The sequence below is a fragment of the Oncorhynchus clarkii genome, chromosome 9 (genome assembly GCF_045791955.1).
Source record: "Oncorhynchus clarkii lewisi isolate Uvic-CL-2024 chromosome 9, UVic_Ocla_1.0, whole genome shotgun sequence".
In the NCBI taxonomy this organism is placed as follows: Eukaryota; Metazoa; Chordata; class Actinopteri; order Salmoniformes; family Salmonidae; genus Oncorhynchus; species Oncorhynchus clarkii.
In genome coordinates, this window is record NC_092155.1 from 68,070,797 (window position 1) to 68,089,645 (window position 18,849).

The following is an 18,849-nucleotide window of genomic DNA, read 5'->3' on the forward strand; positions in this document are numbered from 1 at the left end:
GTGACTTCATACAAAGTAATATTTTCTTAAAAGAAAAGAGTGACATTCTTTCACATGATTTATTAAATTTTTTAGAACATAACAATTCTTTAAGGTAAATGAAAATTAGCAGTTTGCTTCAATAGTCTGTAGTAATTTACGGAATTACAGTAATGAGAAAAAAAGGGTAGAAACTAAAAGGACATACTGTAATTCGAACAAATAATTGAGGGGCTAATCCTGCCTCTCTCTAGCATCAGGCCACAGGTTTTCTTCAACATCACATCTAGTTTTCTCTTGCCATGCACCTGGGGAAGAACCTTCTGGAGTGCCTTATCCATCCCTGGCAGTCCTCTGGACTCGTGTCCTCACATCCGGCACGCATGGCTTCCAAAAGAGACATTTGGTCATGTGGGTGGTGACCAAACACTTTCCACCTCCAGGCAGAGAAAAACTCCTCTATTGGGTTGAGGAAGGGTGTATATGCAGGCAGGTACAAAACCATAAATTTGTGATGTGCTGCAAACCAATCTGTGACAGCTGCAGAGTGGTGAAAAGCAACGTTATCGCAAACTATGACAAAAACTTGGGGGTTTCTTACTGGCTCCCCCTGTTCTGCTGGCACTAGCTGAGCATAGAGCTGTTCTAGGAAAGCTATAAGCCTTTCTGTGTTGTATGGGCCAATGAGTGGTGTGTTGAGAAGCAAACCATCATTGGCCATTGCAGCACACATGGTGATATTTCCCCCCCTTTGGCCTGGAACCTCCACAGTGGCCCTTTGACTTATAACATTCCTTCCTCTGCGCCGTGTTTTGGCAAGGTTAAATCCAGCTTCATCGATAAATACAAATGAATGTGGTCTTTCCAGTGCTTCCACCTCCATTACTCTCTGAAAAACAGTAAGTGCACAGTTTTACTGTAGAAATGCTAGTGTTTTTTTTTACTGTAAATATTTTGTATAGCTGTGTACGTAACCTCAGACGTCTTACCTGGACATATTGGTATCTTTGCTCTTTTACCCGTTCACTGTTTCTCTCGAACGGTACAGTGTATAACTGTTTCATTGTAACTTGGTGTTTCTTTAGGACTCAAGCAATAGTTGTTGTGCTGACAGAATTAACATTTTCAAATATATCATTATCAGCCAGCACTCTATCTTGAATCTCCCACAGTTTTATTGCATTGTTGACAACAACCATGTCAACAATAGCATTTTCCTGCGCATCTGAAAATATTTTTCCTCTTCCCCCTGTTGGGGGCAGCCTTTGGGTCCTGTTGTAAAAATATATTTTACAGTCAAACTGACTGTAATATATATCTGTGTAAATATTCTATAATTGCAATACAAAATAGATTCCTGTAATGTTTTAATTTACTGTAAGGGTAACTCTGACCTGTTTGCATGATGGAAAATTCGCATTACAGATGCCACTGTGGATCTTTGCAGATTGAGTTGCACCCTCGACCCTGCCTCTCTCAATGAGAGACCATGGTTCACGACATGGTCTATAAGTGTATCCCTTATTTCATCTGAAATAACAGCTCTTTGTCTTCTTTGTCTTCCTCCACGCATCCGCCCTCTCCCTGCCACCCTTCTCCCTCCACGAACCCATCTTCCTTGTTCCATTTCCAAAATGAGTCTTTCTGAGCTCTACCTATATATACTGTAATATGTGTGTGTGTTCACTAACAAGTCTAAAACAAGACACTTGCTTAGCCTTTCAGCTGAAATTGCAATCAGCAGTATTTGAAAGGCACAAGGCTGAAATCTATTCTGTTTTGAATGTGTGGTTCACAGTTTTGACAGCAGTGTGTTAGCATTTGAACAAAGTGCTGTAAATCCACAGTGTTGTGCAGGTTGTGGTAAAAGTCATGGGATAAGTGTGTAGAGTTTTGAAAACTGTGTTCAAGCAATGAAAAACGAACTAGAGTTTGGTCCACATGAACTGCTGCTGTGCAGACTGTAGTTAGAGTTTTGCACATGTGACTCCAGTTGTGTCCACTGTCGTTTAGCAATCGAAAAAAACTGTAAGGTGTCAAGCTCATTGAGGAAATCTCCAAGGCCACTTGGTGGGTGAAAGATGGGAAAAATGAAGCTTAAGCTTAAGTGACAGCATGGAATTCACATGAGAAGATGGACTGGTGAGATAACCTCCAGTTAGGAGAAATGAGTAGACGTGCCTCCACCACCACGTCAAGGGATACGCAGCATAGTGCTCAGATGAACTAGGTGTTCTGGACCGCAGATCGGCAGGAATTCCACATAGGGGTTTTGCGCGCAGGGTACACTAAATTAGAAGGATTGCAACCAAGGAGTGGGGAGCATCTGTAAAGCAAACAGGTATGGAGAGGAGAGAGGAGAGGAGCAAACAGGTATGGATATGGAAAACACACACATAGTTGCCAAAGCTACAAAAGAGCAAAATGAGATCATCTGAAATTAACTAAGCAATATATTCAAGTGAGAGAGTGGTGTGGAGCCTTCCTCTGTTTCTTGGCAGAACAACTCGGCAGAACTGTCTTAGTTTTGGCGACGGTCTTAGTTAAAGAGATTACTATTCCTGAGCAAATATCTACATATAAGATCGAGATCAGCTACCTTTTCTGTGTAAATATCTACCAATAGCTTGCCCAACCGCAGCCCATTGACAGTACAGTACCTCACCAATGAATACCAACACAGTTGACTGCTACATGATTTACCCATAGTTTACCCACATGATGTACACGTGGTGGATAGGCACAGTGTGATTACAGTCGCGATGCTAGTTAGTTATAATAATAACAGCCCTGGAGATGGTGATTCCGCTATCTCACTCCTGGGGATGTTTCTGACAGTCACAGTGTTGCAAGGATTTAATGTGCTGTTGATGTTTATGTTGTTGTGTTATGTTGAGTAATGATGTTCTCCCTCTGCGTGTGTGTGTGTGTGTGTGTGTGTGTGTGTGTGTGTGTGTGTGTGTGTGTGTGTGTGTGTGTGTGTGTGTGTGTGTGTGTGTGTGTGTGTGTGTGTGTGTGTGTGTGTGTGTTGTAGGAGTGCAGGTATAGGTTGGCCAGTCCTGAGGAGCTTTCCTCAGCAACCCTAAACTCTCCCAGCTACTTGTCTGACTCACTACAGGGCTGTATTGCACTTGCCTACACACAGGTGAGTCAAACCACAGACACACATACAGCCCTCGCACACACACACACTCAAACGAACAAACAAATACACACACACACACGAGTCTGTCCCAACACACAGCCCTGTGTAACAGAGGTGGTTCAGTAAACCATGTTTGCATGTTGACAAACCTTGCCTGAAACCTGACAACTGGTGTTAGGCCCATGAGCAAATGCCTAGGTCTAAGAGGCTAAACTAGGTAGATACAGACATACAATCTTATTGACATGGTCACAGATTACACAGTCAACTTATCCAACCATAAAAAACACAATCAATCGAACTGATGAACTGATGAACTGATGAACTGATGAACTGATGAAACACTCTATTGATAATCTATAGAAGGCTTTAGCTGTTGCTGCTCAGTGTATATGGGGACAGGGGAGAGTCTAATGATTTCCTCTGAGGAAAAACAGACCGGTAGGTGACATGGGTACAACACAAGGCTTCGTTTCCATGGCGCCTGAGACAGACCTGGGTATGAAACATCTCAGGGTCCATTCTATCCGGAATCCTTGGGACGTCCCTACCCCCCATTTAAGTTGACTTGTTAAATAGTAAAGGTAGCCTAAAAGTGATTCACCTTTAGGTAAGGGTTGTTGTTATGGTTAAGGTAAGGGTAGAGGTTAAGGTTAGGGTTTAGAGTATGGACGTCCGAAGGATCCCAGATCACCACCACCGCTGCTGGGCTTGGCTGATCAAACATAGTTTCTCGGTCTCAGATACACACGCAGACACACACACCTAGATGAACTCAAGGTCCTCTCAGAGTTCATCAATAGGAGGCAGTTCAGTGGGGAAGGTTTGTCAAGACTTCTTCCCAAACGGCACCCTATCTCCTACATAGTGCACTACTACAGGGAATAGGGTGCCATTTGGGACACAATCAGGGTTCTGTGTGATAGATGCATTAACATACTACAAAGAAAATCCCTACAGATAAAAAGAAAATGGCACTGAGAGGAGAAATGTAATGGAAGATGACTACTGTTCCAGGAAATGAGTCCAAACAATGGCTTTGCTCTTTCATTTACACATCAAACAATTGGAATTGTGTGAACGGCAACAGCAAATGGTATAGATGGCATTTGGAACAGAGAACAGGGTTGTAAGGGGGCCTGGATAGTGAACACTATGACAAAACACATCAGAGAGCCAGCGCTCATTCCTACTGGACTCTTACCAGGGTCAGTGTTGATAAAAGGGTTTGAAACCGAGTGGAACAAGGGAGCAATATCTGAACTTTTCCAATAACAACACAGATTTCCAAATGTTTTGTTACAGTGTGCCCTACTGAACATGACCCAGGGAGGGGGTCATTCCCCCTGCAGTTCATTATAGCAGCCAGTCATAAGGCTCTGATGGCAGGATTACACACAGTCAGAGACAGATGGGAGAGAAGGGAAGGAGATCACTGGTTCAGTCTGTACTGCCAGAAGAGGGAAGAGAGGAAAGAGAGGGAGAGAGGGAGAGAGAAAAATAGGTATTAAAGTATGTAGGTCAGTCATCTCAGGGTCTCTCTCTCCCTCTCTCCTATTCTTCTCCCTCTATCACTGCCATTCTCCATCTCTCTCTTTCTCTCTCTCCTTCCTCCCCTCCTTTGACAGATTTACTGTTTCTCTTTCAGGAAAGGAAGAGAAAAAGTTAAGACTTCTTAGAACACCCCATCTATTTTTCTCTCTCTCACACACACACACACACACACAGACAGACAGACAGACAGACAGACAGACAGACAGACAGACAGACAGACAGACACCACACAGACTGAGAGACACACACACAAACCCTACCTACACCTCAATAAAGCATAAACAACAAGAGCACCATGCTCTCAGCTTTTATTAAAACTATTACAGATTTAAAGTTGGCTTCTGTGTAGAAAAACAAAACAAGCACAATAGAGGAGTGAGGGGGGGGGGGGGGGCGTAGAAAGAGAGCTGTGTGTGTGTGTGTGTATCTTTCCTGTGGGGTTCTACCAGATACAGAGAACATCTGGTTGTGATCCATGTCAAGCAGTCAGGGAGACCTGTCAGCCAGGGTAGAGCTCTGCTGGAGGGCTGGAGGCTTGGAGACCTGTCAGCCAGGGTAGAGCTCTGCTGGAGGCCTGGAGGGCTGGAGGCCTGGAGACCTGTCAGCCAGGGTAGAGCTCTGCTGGAGGGCTGGAGGCCTGGAGACCTGTCAGCCAGGGTAGAGCTCTGCTGGAGGGCTGGATGCTTGGAGACCTGTCAGCCAGGGTAGAGCTCTGCTGGAGGGCTGGAGGCTTGGAGACCTGTCAGCCAGGGTAGAGCTCTGCTGGAGGGCTGGAGGCTTGGAGACCTGTCAGCCAGGGTAAAGCTCTGCTGGAGGGCTGGAGGCCTGGAGACCTGTCAGCCAGGGTAGAGCTCTGCTGGAGGGCTGGAGGCTTGGAGACCTGTCAGCCAGGGTAGAGCTCTGCTGGAGGGCTGGAGGCCTGGAGACCTGTCAGCCAGGGTAGAGCTCTGCTGGAGGCCTGGAGACCTGTCAGCCAGGGTAGAGCTCTGCTGGAGGCCTGGAGACCTGTCAGCTAGGGTAGAGCTCTGCTGGAGATGTTAATGCCATCATACCGTTTCTGTACCATACCGGGGTATACTCTGTTATTATACAGCACACAAACCTATTTTAGGCAACAGGGATCTTGATCCAGGAGGGAACTGAATGTCTCTGCTGTACCCAAGAAAACTGATCTTGACATCTAGACACCTAGCTAGCACGCTAGCAAACCAAATGCGTAGCTGGAGCCCTGAGCTGGATAACATTTATTTGACACATCTTAAATGTCTTATAGTTCTACTTACAGTGCCTTGCGAAAGTATTCGGCCCCCTTGAACTTTGCGACCTTTTGCCACATTTCAGGCTTCAAACATAAAGATATAAAACTGTATTTTTTTGTGAAGAATCAACAACAAGAGGGACACAATCATGAAGTGGAACGACATTTATTGGATATTTCCAACTTTTTTAACAAATCAAAAACTGAAAAATTGGGCGTGCAAAATTATTCAGCCCCTTTACTTTCAGTGCAGCAAACTCTCTCCAGAAGTTCAGTGAGGATCTCTGAATGATCCAATGTTGACCTAAATGACTAATGATGATAAATACAATCCACCTGTGTGTAATCAAGTCTCCGTATAAATGCACCTGCACTGTGATAGTCTCAGAGGTCCGTTAAAAGCGCAGAGAGCATCATGAAGAACAAGGAACACACCAGGCAGGTCCGAGATACTGTTGTGAAGAAGTTTAAAGCCGGATTTGGATACAAAAATATTTCCCAAGCTTTAAACATCCCAAGGAGCACTGTGCAAGCGATAATATTGAAATGGAAGGAGTATCAGACCACTGCAAATCTACCAAGACCTGGCCGTTCCTCTAAACTTTCTGCTCATACAAGGAGAAGACTGATCAGAGATGCAGCCAAGAGGCCCATGATCACTCTGGATGAACTGCAGAGATCTACAGCTGAGGTGGGAGACTCTGTCCATAGGACAACAATCAGTCGTATATTGCACAAATCTGGCCTTTATGGAAGAGTGGCAAGAAGAAAGCCATTTCTTAAAGATATCCATAAAAAGTGTCGTTTAAAGTTTGCCACAAGCCACCTGGGAGACACACCAAACATGTGGAAGAAGGTGCTCTGGTCAGATGAAACCAAAATTGAACTTTTTGGCAACAATGCAAAACGTTATGTTTGGTGTAAAAGCAACACAGCTCATCACTCTGAACACACCATCCCCACTGTCAAACATGGTGGTGGCAGCATCATGGTTTGGGCCTGCTTTTCTTCAGCAGGGACAGGGAAGATGGTTAAAATTGATGGGAAGATGGATGGAGCCAAATACAGGACCATTCTGGAAGAAAACCTGATGGAGTCTGCAAAAGACCTGAGACTGGGAGATTTGTCTTCCAACAAGACAATGATCCAAAACATAAAGCAAAATCTACAATGGAATGGTTCAAAAATAAACATATCCAGGTGTTAGAATGGCCAAGTCAAAGTCCAGACCTGAATCCAATCGAGAATCTGTGGAAAGAACTGAAAACTGCTGTTCACAAATGCTCTCCATCCAACCTCACTGAGCTCGAGCTGTTTAGCAAGGAGGAATGGGAAAAAATGTCAGTCTCTCGATGTGCAAAACTTATAGAGACATACCCCAAGCGACTTACAGCTGTAATCGCAGCAAAAGGTGGCGCTACAAAGTATTAACTTAAGGGGGATGAATAATTTTGCACGCCCAATTTTTCCGTTTTTGATTTGTTAAAAAAGTTTGAAATATCCAATAAATGTCGTTCCACTTCATGATTGTGTCCCACTTGTTGATTCTTCACAAAAAAATACAGTTTTATATCTTTATGTTTGAAGCCTGAAATGTGGCAAAAGGTCGCAAAGTTCAAGGGGGCCGAATACTTTCGCAAGGCACTGTAACTGATAGTTATAAGCAGTGGCGTAGCACGCCCCCTACACCACACACAGAGAAGTATACACATCAACACAACCTCACACACACTGTGTGCTCTGCAGCTTTAGTAAAGAGACACATTTGCAGAAGTTGATGGGAAATAAAAGCCCATATACACTACATGACCAAATGTATGTGGACAACTGCTCGTCGAACATCTCATTCCAAAATTATGGGCATTAATATGGAGTTGATCTCCCCCTTGCTGCTATAACAGCCTCTACTCTTCTGGGAAGGCTTTCAACTAGATGTCGGAACATTGCTGCGGGGATTTGCTTCCATTCAGCCACAAGAGCATTAGTGAGGTAGGGCACTGATGTTGAGGGATAAGGCCTGTCTCGTAGTCAGTGTTCCAATTTATCCCAAAGGTGTTCAATGGGGTTGAGGTCAGGGCTCTGTGCAGTCAAGTTCTTCCACAACGACCCCGACAAACCATATCTGTAAGGACATCAATTTGCACGTCAGTTAAGAACAAATTCTTATTTTCAAAAACGGCCTAGGAACAGTGGGTTAACTGCCTTGTTCAGGGGCAGAATGACAGATTTTTACCTTGTCAGCTCAGGGATTCAATCTTGCAACCTTTCGGTTACTAGTCCAACGCTCTAACCACTAGGTTACCTGCCGGCATTGTCATACTGAAACAGGAAAGGGCCTTTCTCAAATTGTTGCCACAAAGTTGGAAGCACAGAATCGTTTAGAATGTCATTGTTGGCTGTAGCATTAAGATTTCCCTTCACTGGAACTAAGGGGTCTAGCCCGAACCATGAGCAACAGCCCCTGACCATTTTTCACCCTCCACTAAACTTTACAGTTGGCACTATGAGTTGGGGCAGGAAGCATTCTCCTGGTAGGAGCTATAAGACGATGGGCTCATTGTAATGGCTGGAATGGAATAAATGGAACGCCAGCCATTACAAGGAGCCCATCCTACTATAGCTCCTCCCACCAAACTTCTCAGCCTCCTCTGGTGTGTATGCTTGGCCAGGCGTAAATAGGTTGACATCCACTATTCTAAAATTATGTACATGCCGATCGGAAGACTGTAGCCAATGAACATGACACTGAACAAGAACAAGATATTGTATGTTCAGACAAGCATACGTATGCGTATGTTACTGCTGACACAAGCATTGAGCTAATCATGTAAATGAAATTAACTAGAGAGTCAGGCACCACAAAATAATATTTATAGAGCTGTTATCTTCCGAATAAACTCTTAAAGACCTAGTAATATTTTACATCAATAGCAGTCAATATTAATCCTCATCTTAATTCAGTCTCACCTGAAAGTTGTAAATTCTTGGTGTCTGCACAAACCCTGGCTAACAATTTGAATCAGCAATACAAAATTGGGTTTAATTATTTATTTACTAAATACCTAACTAATCACACAGAATTACACATACACATAATTAAATCATAACTTGATTACTTATTACGTCATAAAGGAAAACGTCCCTAGCGGGCGGAACAGATATGACAGCTTGTTACACAAACGAAATGGGCTGGGTTTGAGTGAAAGAGCGGGAAGACTGAGGAACAAAGGGAGAAGCTGTGCTATCGTAAATACAGTATTTTATGCATTCTAAATTACCGACCATTTGGAAAAGGAAAATACAATAAATATTTACTCTGAGCTGCGCTTCGGTAGGTTGGTGGTAGATGGAAGGCCGTGTTGCCAAACCGAGTCCTTTGAAGAATGTCTCTGGTTGTCAATTGGATATGTTGTAGTAACATCGTTGGGTGATAGACGGGCTACTCTGTCTGTTCCTTCCTAACCCTCGTTGCATCTGCTGTTGCTAACTCAACGGCTAGGAGGTATCACTTCTGTAGTGAATAAGAGTTCAAAGTTCATACCATTCGCAACCAAAGCTCACTCTGATGTTGGCTTCGTTCTGTAGTTATTATCTGAACCATTCTGACATAGGACCGTCGTCCTACATCCTCGGAACAGAAGGTTATATGGTCGTCAAGGGCTTATATAGGAAGGGAGAGGAGGGCGTGTTTGAAAAGTTTTATAGCCCATGTCCCTTCATAGGGGCGGGTCACTGATTGAGCAGAGCCCTGTCTTACATTTTAGAAGCTAAAATCACATTTCATCCCATCACGAATAATTTCATATTCAAACATTTAAATTGAACAACAATTCCATGTGAATCTGATAACTCTGATGTGTAGACTTTCCACTGTAGAGTTTATGTCATCTTATCATTGATGAGAATGTCTCTGATGACAACCGAACTGACATCATATTCATTAATTAAGTACCACCCCATATGTTCAATTGTTCGGATTACCAGAATATAGTCAATTTCCCCCCACCTTCTGATGTTCCCAGAATCTCTATGTTAACCAAGGTTTTTGCAAATGTAACATCAGTAGGGTAGAGAGTAGAGCTCGACCGATTATGATTTTTTTTCAATGCCGATATCGAGACCATAAAAGCCGATACCGATTAAATCGGACGATTATTTATTTGTAATAAGACAATTACAACAATACTGAATGAACACTTATTTTAACTTAATATAATACATCAATAAATTCAATTTAGCCTCAAGTAAATAATGAAACATATTCAATTTGGTTTAAATAATGCAAAAACAAAGTGTTGGAGAAGAAAGTAAAAGTGCAATATGTTCCATGTAAAATATGTGCCATGTAAGAAAGCTAACATTTCAGTTCCTTGCTCAGAACATGAGAACATATGAAAGCTGGTGGTTCCTTTTAACATGAGTCTTCAATATTCCCAGGTAAGAAGTTTTAGTTTGTAGTTATTATAGGAATTATAGGACTATTTCCCTCTATACCATTTGTATTTCATTAACCTTTGACTATTGGATGTTCTTATAGGCACTTTAGTATTGCCAGTGTAACAGTATAGCTTCCGTCCCTCTCCTCGCTCCTCCCTGGGTTCGAACCAGCAACAAAACAACAATTAGCGCGCGCTAACTAGCTAGCCATTTCACTTTGGTTACACGAGCCTCATCTCGGGAGTTGATAGGCTTGAAGTCATAAACAGCGCAATGCTTGACGCACAACGAAGAGCTGTCGGCAAAACGCACGAAAGTGCTGTTTGAATGAATGTTTACGTGCCTGCTCTGCCTACCACCGCTCAGTCAGATAATTGTATGCTTGTATGCTCAGTCAAATTAGGACACGCTAGATAATATCTAGTAATATCATCAACCATGTGTAGTTAACTAGTGGCTATGATTGATTGTTCTTTATAAGGTAAATGTATTGCTAGCTAGCAACTTACCTTGGCTTACTGCATTCACGTAACAGTCTCCTTGTGGAGTGCAACGAGAGAGAGGCAGGTCGTTATTGCGTTGGACTAGTTAACTGTAAGGTTGCAAGATTGGATCCCCCGAGCTGACAAGGTGAAAATCTGTCGTTCTGCCCCTGAACAAGGCAGTTAACCCACTGTTCCTAGGCCGTCTTTGAAAATAAGAATGTGTTCTTAACTGACTTGCCTAGTTAATTAAATAAAGATTAAATAAAGGTGTTAAAAAATTATTATTATGATTTTTTTTAATCGGCAAATCGGCGCCCAAAAATACAGATTTCCGATTGCTATGAAAACTTTAAATCGGCCCTAATTAATCGGCCATTCCGATTAATCGGTTGACCTCTAGTAGAGAGAGGAAGAAGGGGGAAGAGGTATTTATGACTGTCATAAACCTACCCCTCAGGTCAACGTCATGACACCACACTCCATTACTTGTCCAATACTTCAATGTTTTGTACCGGGTCGCTTTTTTTGAGCTGCTCTGTAGCCCTCTCTACCTCCCCCTTTCCCCTTCTTTCTTTCTCTTCCTCACTTCTTTTTCATGGTGACTTCACCACATCCAACACCAGAGTTCCTAAACTTTGTCCTGGCTTATAAAAATAACCAACTCGTTTGGGAAACCCTGCCTTACACCATTATTAGTGACAGTGAGATCCCCTTCATTCTGGTCCATAGTGTCTGGCTGCCCCCCCCCCCCTCCCTGGTCACCTTGGTGACCTGCATCATTATCCTCCCATTCTCTCTCTCACTTTGCCTCTCCTTCTCTCTTTACCTCACCCTGCCTCCCTCTTCCTTATTTGATTTATCTAACACATTGCCTCCATCTTTCTCTCTCTCTCTCTCTCTCTCTCTCTCTCTCTCTCTCTCTCTCTCTCTCTCTCTCTCTCTCTCTATCTTCAGATTGTCAACGGACCACAGATTATATCATAACCCTATTCCCTGTCCCGTCTGTTTGACCAGGATACTCAGTCCACCAATGTCTATCCAGATGGACACACAGTATTGATGAACAACACCCCCAGCCAATCATCAGCGGCTGACAGTGAGGAGGAGAGGAGGAGTGCCTTAGAGAAGAGCATGTAAGTGACTCAACTGTAATTACACAACACTGCCCTTACTACCCCTTACTCTAAAACTGACCAAAGTTTGATGTACAACACAGCATTTCCATGAGCATCATGTATGGCTGCAAACAATTATCTTAAAGGGGCAATCTGCAGTTGAAACAATTACAAATGGGTTCACCCCACCACTGTTTTGGTGAAGGATTGTCCATTTGGAAGACCCATTTGCGACCAAGCTTTCACTTCCTGACTGATGTCTTGAGATGTTGCTTCAATATATCTACATTATTTTCATGCCTCATGATGTCATCTATTTTGTGAAGTGCACCAGTCCCTCCTGCATTAAAGCACCCCCACAACATGATGCTGCCACCCCCGTGCTTCACGGTTGGGATGGTGTTCTTCGGATTGCAAGCATCCCCCCTTTTCATCCAAACATAACGATGGTCATTATGGCCAAGCAGTTCTATTTTTGTTTCATCAGACCAGAGGACATTTCTCCAGAAAGTACAATCTTTGATGCCAAGCAAAGAGGCACTGAGTTTGAAGGTAGGCCTTGAAATACATCCACAGGTACACCTCCAATTGACTCTAATGATGTCAATTAGCCTGCTAATTGAAGCTTCTAAAGCCATGACATAATTTTCTGCAATTTTCCAAGCTGTTTAAAGGCACAGTCATCTTAGTGTATTTAAACTTCTGACCTACTGGATTGGTGGTACATTGAATTATAAGTGAAATAATCTATCTATAAACAATTTTTGGAAACATTTCTTGTGTCATGCACAAAGTAGATGTCCTAACCGACTTGCCAAAAGTGGTTGAAAAACAAGTTTTAATGACTCCAACATAAGTGTATGTAAACTTCTGACTTCAACTGTACATATAGTTATTTTAAAAGTCCAAAAATGTATGTAACAACTGCAGATTGCCCCTTTAAACAGACAAGACTGTTTGGAAAGACTTTTCATTGATGGGGATGACCAACACTTAGTATCGTCTCTCTGTCCAGGTACGTGCTGAAGGAACTCCTAGAGACAGAGAAAGTGTATGTGGAAGACCTGGGGTGCATAGTAGAGGTGAGAATACAGTATTAGAACCATTTCCAGGGACAGTGATATCAACAGCGGCAGCAGAAACCACCGTTTCACTGCTGGAGTTTGAAATCTGACAACTTTTGTATCAACCAAGGCAGAAGAAGAACCAGCACCCATTTATTCAATGATTTGGCCTGGAAATCATTGTCAACGCAACACCTTCAGTTTCTTTCAACACAGCTTTGTCTGGCTCCAAAAACAGACATTTATTTTATTGGGTTGGATTTTATTAATATATATATTAGTATTGTGTTTGAGTTTGATATATTCTAGGTGAAGAAATTGAAGACTTCAGACAGTTATTTTTGGCCCAGTGATGTTATGGCAACATAATACCGACCTGCCTATGTTTGGAAAGCTTTTCCAAGTCAGAAATGGTTGTTTTCCAGGTCATTTGTTATGTACAGTATATGGCGTGACTACATAGACTTTAGCTCAACAGGTTAACACAGTCTTGTTATGTGCAGGAGACCGGGGCTTGAATCCCAGTCAGTAAGTACAGGATATGAGATCTGAGGTTGGGTGTATGTTTCCTGTACAGGGCTACATGGTCACTATGACTAGTAAAGGTATACCAGCCGACATGAAGGGAAAAGACAAGATCGTGTTCGGAAACATTCATCAAATTTTCGACTGGCATAAAGAGTGAGTATCGGAGATACTGTACAGTGTGTGTATGTGTGTGTGTGTGTGCGTGTGTGTGTGTGTGTGTGTGTGTGTGTGTGTGTGCGCGTGGTGTTTGTAACCTGTCTCTCTCTCTCTAGCTACTTCATGGGCGAGCTGGAGAAATGTATAGCAGAACCAGAGAGACTGGCCCAACTTTTCATAAAGCATGTGAGTCTACACACACGGACACACACAGGGACACACACACACAGACACACACACACACGGACACACATGGACACACACACAAGCACATGGACACACACAGATACAGGTGTGTCCTGTGTCCATTTGGGGTCTGTTGAGGTATAACGCTGTAAGGAAACACATGAAAAGCTCCTGTGTATCCACCAACACATCTCTGTATTTCAGCTGCTAGCATTCGCCCCCTCACTCGCACTCGCACCCTCACACACACACAAACACACACACACACGTTTCCCCCTCCACTTCCTTGTTGTTGATACCAAGGATTTCAGACCTGCCTGTGTTTTCCTAGCCACAGACAGGCTGGCTAGCATCTTGACCAGCCCGGACAGAACCGGTCAGTCAGGAAGTGTGTGTGTGGCTGGACCGAGCGGACAGGAAGCATGTGGAGAAAAACAGCTGCAGTTTGAAGAAGCAAACAGAAAAAAGCCACATGAATAAGAATCCGTAATAATAAACACTTGACTAGACTCTTTGATATGGTGGCTATTTTCCTCCGGCCCTAAAGATGACTATATCTGTACTGTATCTGGTCGATAAACTGCTGATCAACAGAGATTTTTTTACTGAGCGGTCCCAAATATACTGATCAAAAATATAAAGCAACAGGTAAAGTATTGGTCCCATGTTGCATGAGCTGAAATTAAAGATCCCAGAAATGTTCTATTCACACACAAAAACGTATTTCTCTGAAGTCTTGTGTAAAAATTTGTTTTCATCCCTGTTAGTGAGCATTTCTCCTTTGCCAAGATAATCCATCCATCTGACAGGTGTGGCATATCAAGAAGATGATTAAACAGCATTGTCATTACACAGGTGCACCTTGTGATGGGGACAATAAAATGCCACTCTAAAATGTGCAGTTTCGTCTCACAACACAATGCCAGAGACGTCTCAAGTTTGTGCAATTGGTATACTGACTGGAATGTCCAGCAGAGCTGTTGCCAGAGAATTGAATGTTAATTTATCTACCATAAACTGCCTCCAACGTCGTTTTAGAGAATTGTGCAGTCGGTCCGACTGGCATCACAACCGCACACCACGCGTATGGGTTGTGTGGGCGAGCGGTTTCTGATGTCAATGTTGTGAATCGAGTGTCCCATGGTGGCAGTGGAGTTATGGTATGAGCAGAGCAGGCATAAGTTACGGACAACTAACACAATTGCATTTGAACTGTTGACGATTCGAATGCACAGAGATACCGTGAGGAGATCCTGAGGCCCATTGTCAGGCCATTCATCCGCTGCCATCACCTCATGTTTCAGCATGATCATGCACAGCCCCATTTAGCAAGGATCTGTATACAATTGCTGGAAGACAATGTCACCCATTCAGCATGTTTGGGATGATCTGGATCAAAGTGTACCGTTGCCGCCAATATCCAGCAACTTTGCAAATCCATTTGAAGAGGAGTGGGACAAAATTCCACAGGCCATAATCAACAGCCTGATCAACTCTATGTGAAGGAGATGTGTCGCGCTGCATGAGGCAAATGGTGGTCACACCAGACACTGACTGGTTTTCTGATCCACGCCCCTTTTTTTAAAGTATCTGGGACTACAGTAACAGATGCATATCTGTATTCCCAGTCATGTGAAATCCATAGATTAGGGCCTAATGAATTTATTTAAATTGACTGATTTGTCTGTATAAACTGTAACTCAGTAAAATCATTGCATTCATAATTTTGTTCAGTATACCAACAAGACCGTAAATACACATCTTGAAGCAACCACATACAGTGGGGAGAACAAGTACTTGATACACTGCCGATTTTGCAGGTTTTCCTTCAACTGTGAGAGACGGAATCTAAAACAAAAATCCAGAAAATCACATTGCATGATTTTTAAGTAATTAATTTGCATTTTATTGCATGACATAAGTATTTGATCACCTACCAACCAGTAAGAATTCCGGCTCTCACAGACCTGTTAGTTTTTCTTTAAGAAGCACTACTGTCCTCCACTCATTGCCTGTATTAACTGCACCTGTTGGAACTCGTTACCTGTATAAAAGACACCAGTCCACACACTCAATCAAACAGACTCCAACCTCTCCACAATGGCCAAGACCAGAGAGCTGTGTAAGGACATCAGGGAAAAAATTGTAGACCTGCACAAGGCTGGGATGTGCTACAGGACAATAGGCAAGCCGCTTGGTGAGAGGGCAACAACTGTTGGCGCAATTATTAGAAAATGGAAGAAGTTCAAGATGATGGTCAATCACCCTCGGTCTCGGGCTCCATGCAAGATCTCACCTCGTGGGGCATCAATGATCATGAGGAAGGTGAGGGATCAGCCCAGAACTACACGGCAGGACCTAGTCAATGACCTGAAGAGAGCTGGGACCACAGTCTCAAAGAAAACCATTAGTAACACACTACACCGCCATGGATTAAAATCCTGCAGCGCACGCAAGGTCCCCCTGCTCAAGCCAGCGCATGTCCAGGCCCGACTGAAGTTTGCCAATGACCATCTGGATGATCCAGAGGAGGAATAGGAGAAGGTCATGTGGTCTGATGTGACAAAAATAGAGCTTTTTGGTCTAAACTCCACTCGCCGTGTTTGGAGGAAGAAGAAGGATGAGTACAACCCCAAGAACACCACCCCAACCGTGAAGCATGGAGGTGGAAACATCATTCTTTGGGGATGCTTTTCTGCAAAGGGGATAGGACGACTGCACCGTATTGAGGGGAGGATGGCTTGGGCCATGTATCGCGTGATCTTGGCCAACAACCTCCTTCCCTCAGTAAGAGCATTGAAGATGGGTCGTGGCTGGGTCTTCCAGCATGACAACGACCCGAAACACACAGCCAGGGCAACTAAGGAGTGGCTCCATAAGAAGCATCTCAAGGTCCTGGAGTGGCCTAGCCAGACTCCAGACCTGAACCCAATAGAAAATCTTTGGAGAGAGCTGAATGTCCGTATTGCCCAGTGACAGCCCCGACAGCCTACGTTTCCTGTTTCCTGTTTCCTGGAGAAGGTCTTTATGGAGGAGTGGGCCAAAATCCCTGCTGCAGTGTGTGCAAACCTGGGCAAGAACTACAGGAAACATATGATATCTGTAATTGCAAACAAAGGTTTCTGTACCAAATATTAAGTTCTGCTTTTCTGATGTATCAAATACTTATGTCATGCAATAAAATGCAAATTAATTACTTAAAAATCATATAATGTGATTTTCTGGATTTTTGTTTTAGATTCCGTCTCTCACAGTTGAAGTGTACCTATGATAAAAAAAATTACAGACCTCTACATGCTTTGTAAGTAGGAAAACCTGCAGTGTATCAAATACTTGTTCTCTTGCTCTTGCTCTTATCCAGAGTGACTTAGCAATTAGGGTTAAGTGCCTTGCTCAAGGGCACATCAGCAGGTTTTTCACCTATTCTGCTTGGGGATTCAAACCAGCAACCTTTCGGTGACTGACTCAACGCTCTTAACAGCTAGGCTACCTGCCACACACACTCACACTCAAAGAAAACAGCTGATTTCTGTCGCTGGCACTACCAGAGCTTGCCCTCGAAATATAGTACTGATCTGTTCACAAGAACACATTGACTACAGTGTTTCATCCTCACAGCCTCCTAGCCCCCTGGCCCATAGACATCCTGTAATTCCCCTACCTGCCTGGTCTCCAGGATGCAGAGATAACGAGCTTCAGAAGAATTGCTAGGTCGAAGGTAGAGTTAGGTTGCTCTGCTGTCAAAGGCTCTGCTTACGTGGAGGATAGCAGGACAGCATTGTGGGTACATTATACATATCTTCATTCACAGGTAACTCCATTACTGCTTACACACACACACACACACACACACATTACCACTCCCAGGTTTACCACAGCTGCTCTTCTTTCATCTGACAATTAGTCACACTGGAGGTAGAGAGGTAGAGAGAGAAGAGTGAGAAGGGAGAGAGAGTATGTGAGAGAAATAGAGGGAGAGAGAAAGTGTTTCGTTTAAAGACAAATAATTGTTTCTTTGTTCTGTTCCTTCCTTTTAATGGGTAATGGCTCAGAGAAAGACATCATCACACATTGATCTTTGAAGATTCCAGATACATTTTTGCCAGTCAAACAGACATTAATTTGTGCTAAAAGAGAGAGATATGTTTTGTCTAATAAGGTTGATTCCTGAAGTTTTGTTACCTTCCATTTTGTTACCTCCTCATTTTGCAAACCCTTGGTTTTGTAACCTCCTCATTTTGCAAATCCTTGGTTTTGTAACCTCCTCATTTTGCAAACCCTTGGTTTTGTAACCTCCTCATTTTGCAAACCCTTGGTTTTGTAACCTCCTCATTTTGCAAACCCTTGGTTTTGTAACCTCCCCATTTTACAATCCCTTGGTTTTGTTACCTCCTCGTTTTACAAACCCTTGGTTTTGTAACCTCCTCATTTTACAAACCCTTGGTTTTGTTACCTCCTCATTTTGCAAACCCTTGGTTTTGTAACCTCCTCATTTTGCAAACCCTTGGTTTTGTAACCTCCCCATTTTACAAACCCTTGGTTTTGTTACCTCCTCGTTTTACAAACCCTTGGTTTTGTAACCTCCCCATTTTACAAACCCTTGGTTTTGTTACCTCCTCGTTTTACAAACCCTTGGTTTTGTAACCTCCCCATTTTACAAACCCTTGGTTTTGTTACCTCCTCATTTTGCAAACCCTTGGTTTTGTAACCTCCTCATTTTGCAAACCCTTGGTTTTGTAACCTCCCCATTTTACAAACCCTTGGTTTTGTTGCCTCCTCGTTTTACAAACCCTTGGTTTTGTAACTTCCTCGTGGGATGAATCCTTAAGCTCTTACAGCAGTGTTTTCCACTACTTTGTGGGCCTATTTAGAATCTAAAGTTATTGTTAACTGCGTTGTATACTGAAGCAATAAGGCCAGAGGGGTGTGGTATTTGGCCAAT

The 18,849-nt window shown here is 43.2% G+C and overlaps 2 protein-coding genes across 2 annotated transcripts in view; one reads left to right on the forward strand and one right to left on the reverse strand.

Annotated features, from left to right (window-relative positions):
• Positions 1–18,849, forward strand: part of LOC139416833 (rho guanine nucleotide exchange factor 25-like) — an 84,656-nt gene that overhangs the window by 42,599 nt on the left and 23,208 nt on the right. The window contains exons 3-7 of the mRNA XM_071165930.1: positions 3,014–3,124; positions 11,873–11,991; positions 12,989–13,055; positions 13,615–13,718; positions 13,838–13,907. Coding sequence (XP_071022031.1) covers positions 3,014–3,124; positions 11,873–11,991; positions 12,989–13,055; positions 13,615–13,718; positions 13,838–13,907 — 471 coding nt within the window. The remainder of the gene's footprint in view (positions 1–3,013; positions 3,125–11,872; positions 11,992–12,988; positions 13,056–13,614; positions 13,719–13,837; positions 13,908–18,849) is intronic.
• LOC139416834 (beta-1,4 N-acetylgalactosaminyltransferase 1-like) overlaps positions 17,770–18,849 on the reverse strand; it is a 92,380-nt gene continuing 91,300 nt past the window's right edge. Inside the window, exon 11 of the mRNA XM_071165935.1 lies at positions 17,770–17,816. Within this exon, the coding sequence (XP_071022036.1) occupies positions 17,812–17,816 (5 nt within the window). The 3' untranslated portion in view covers positions 17,770–17,811. The remainder of the gene's footprint in view (positions 17,817–18,849) is intronic.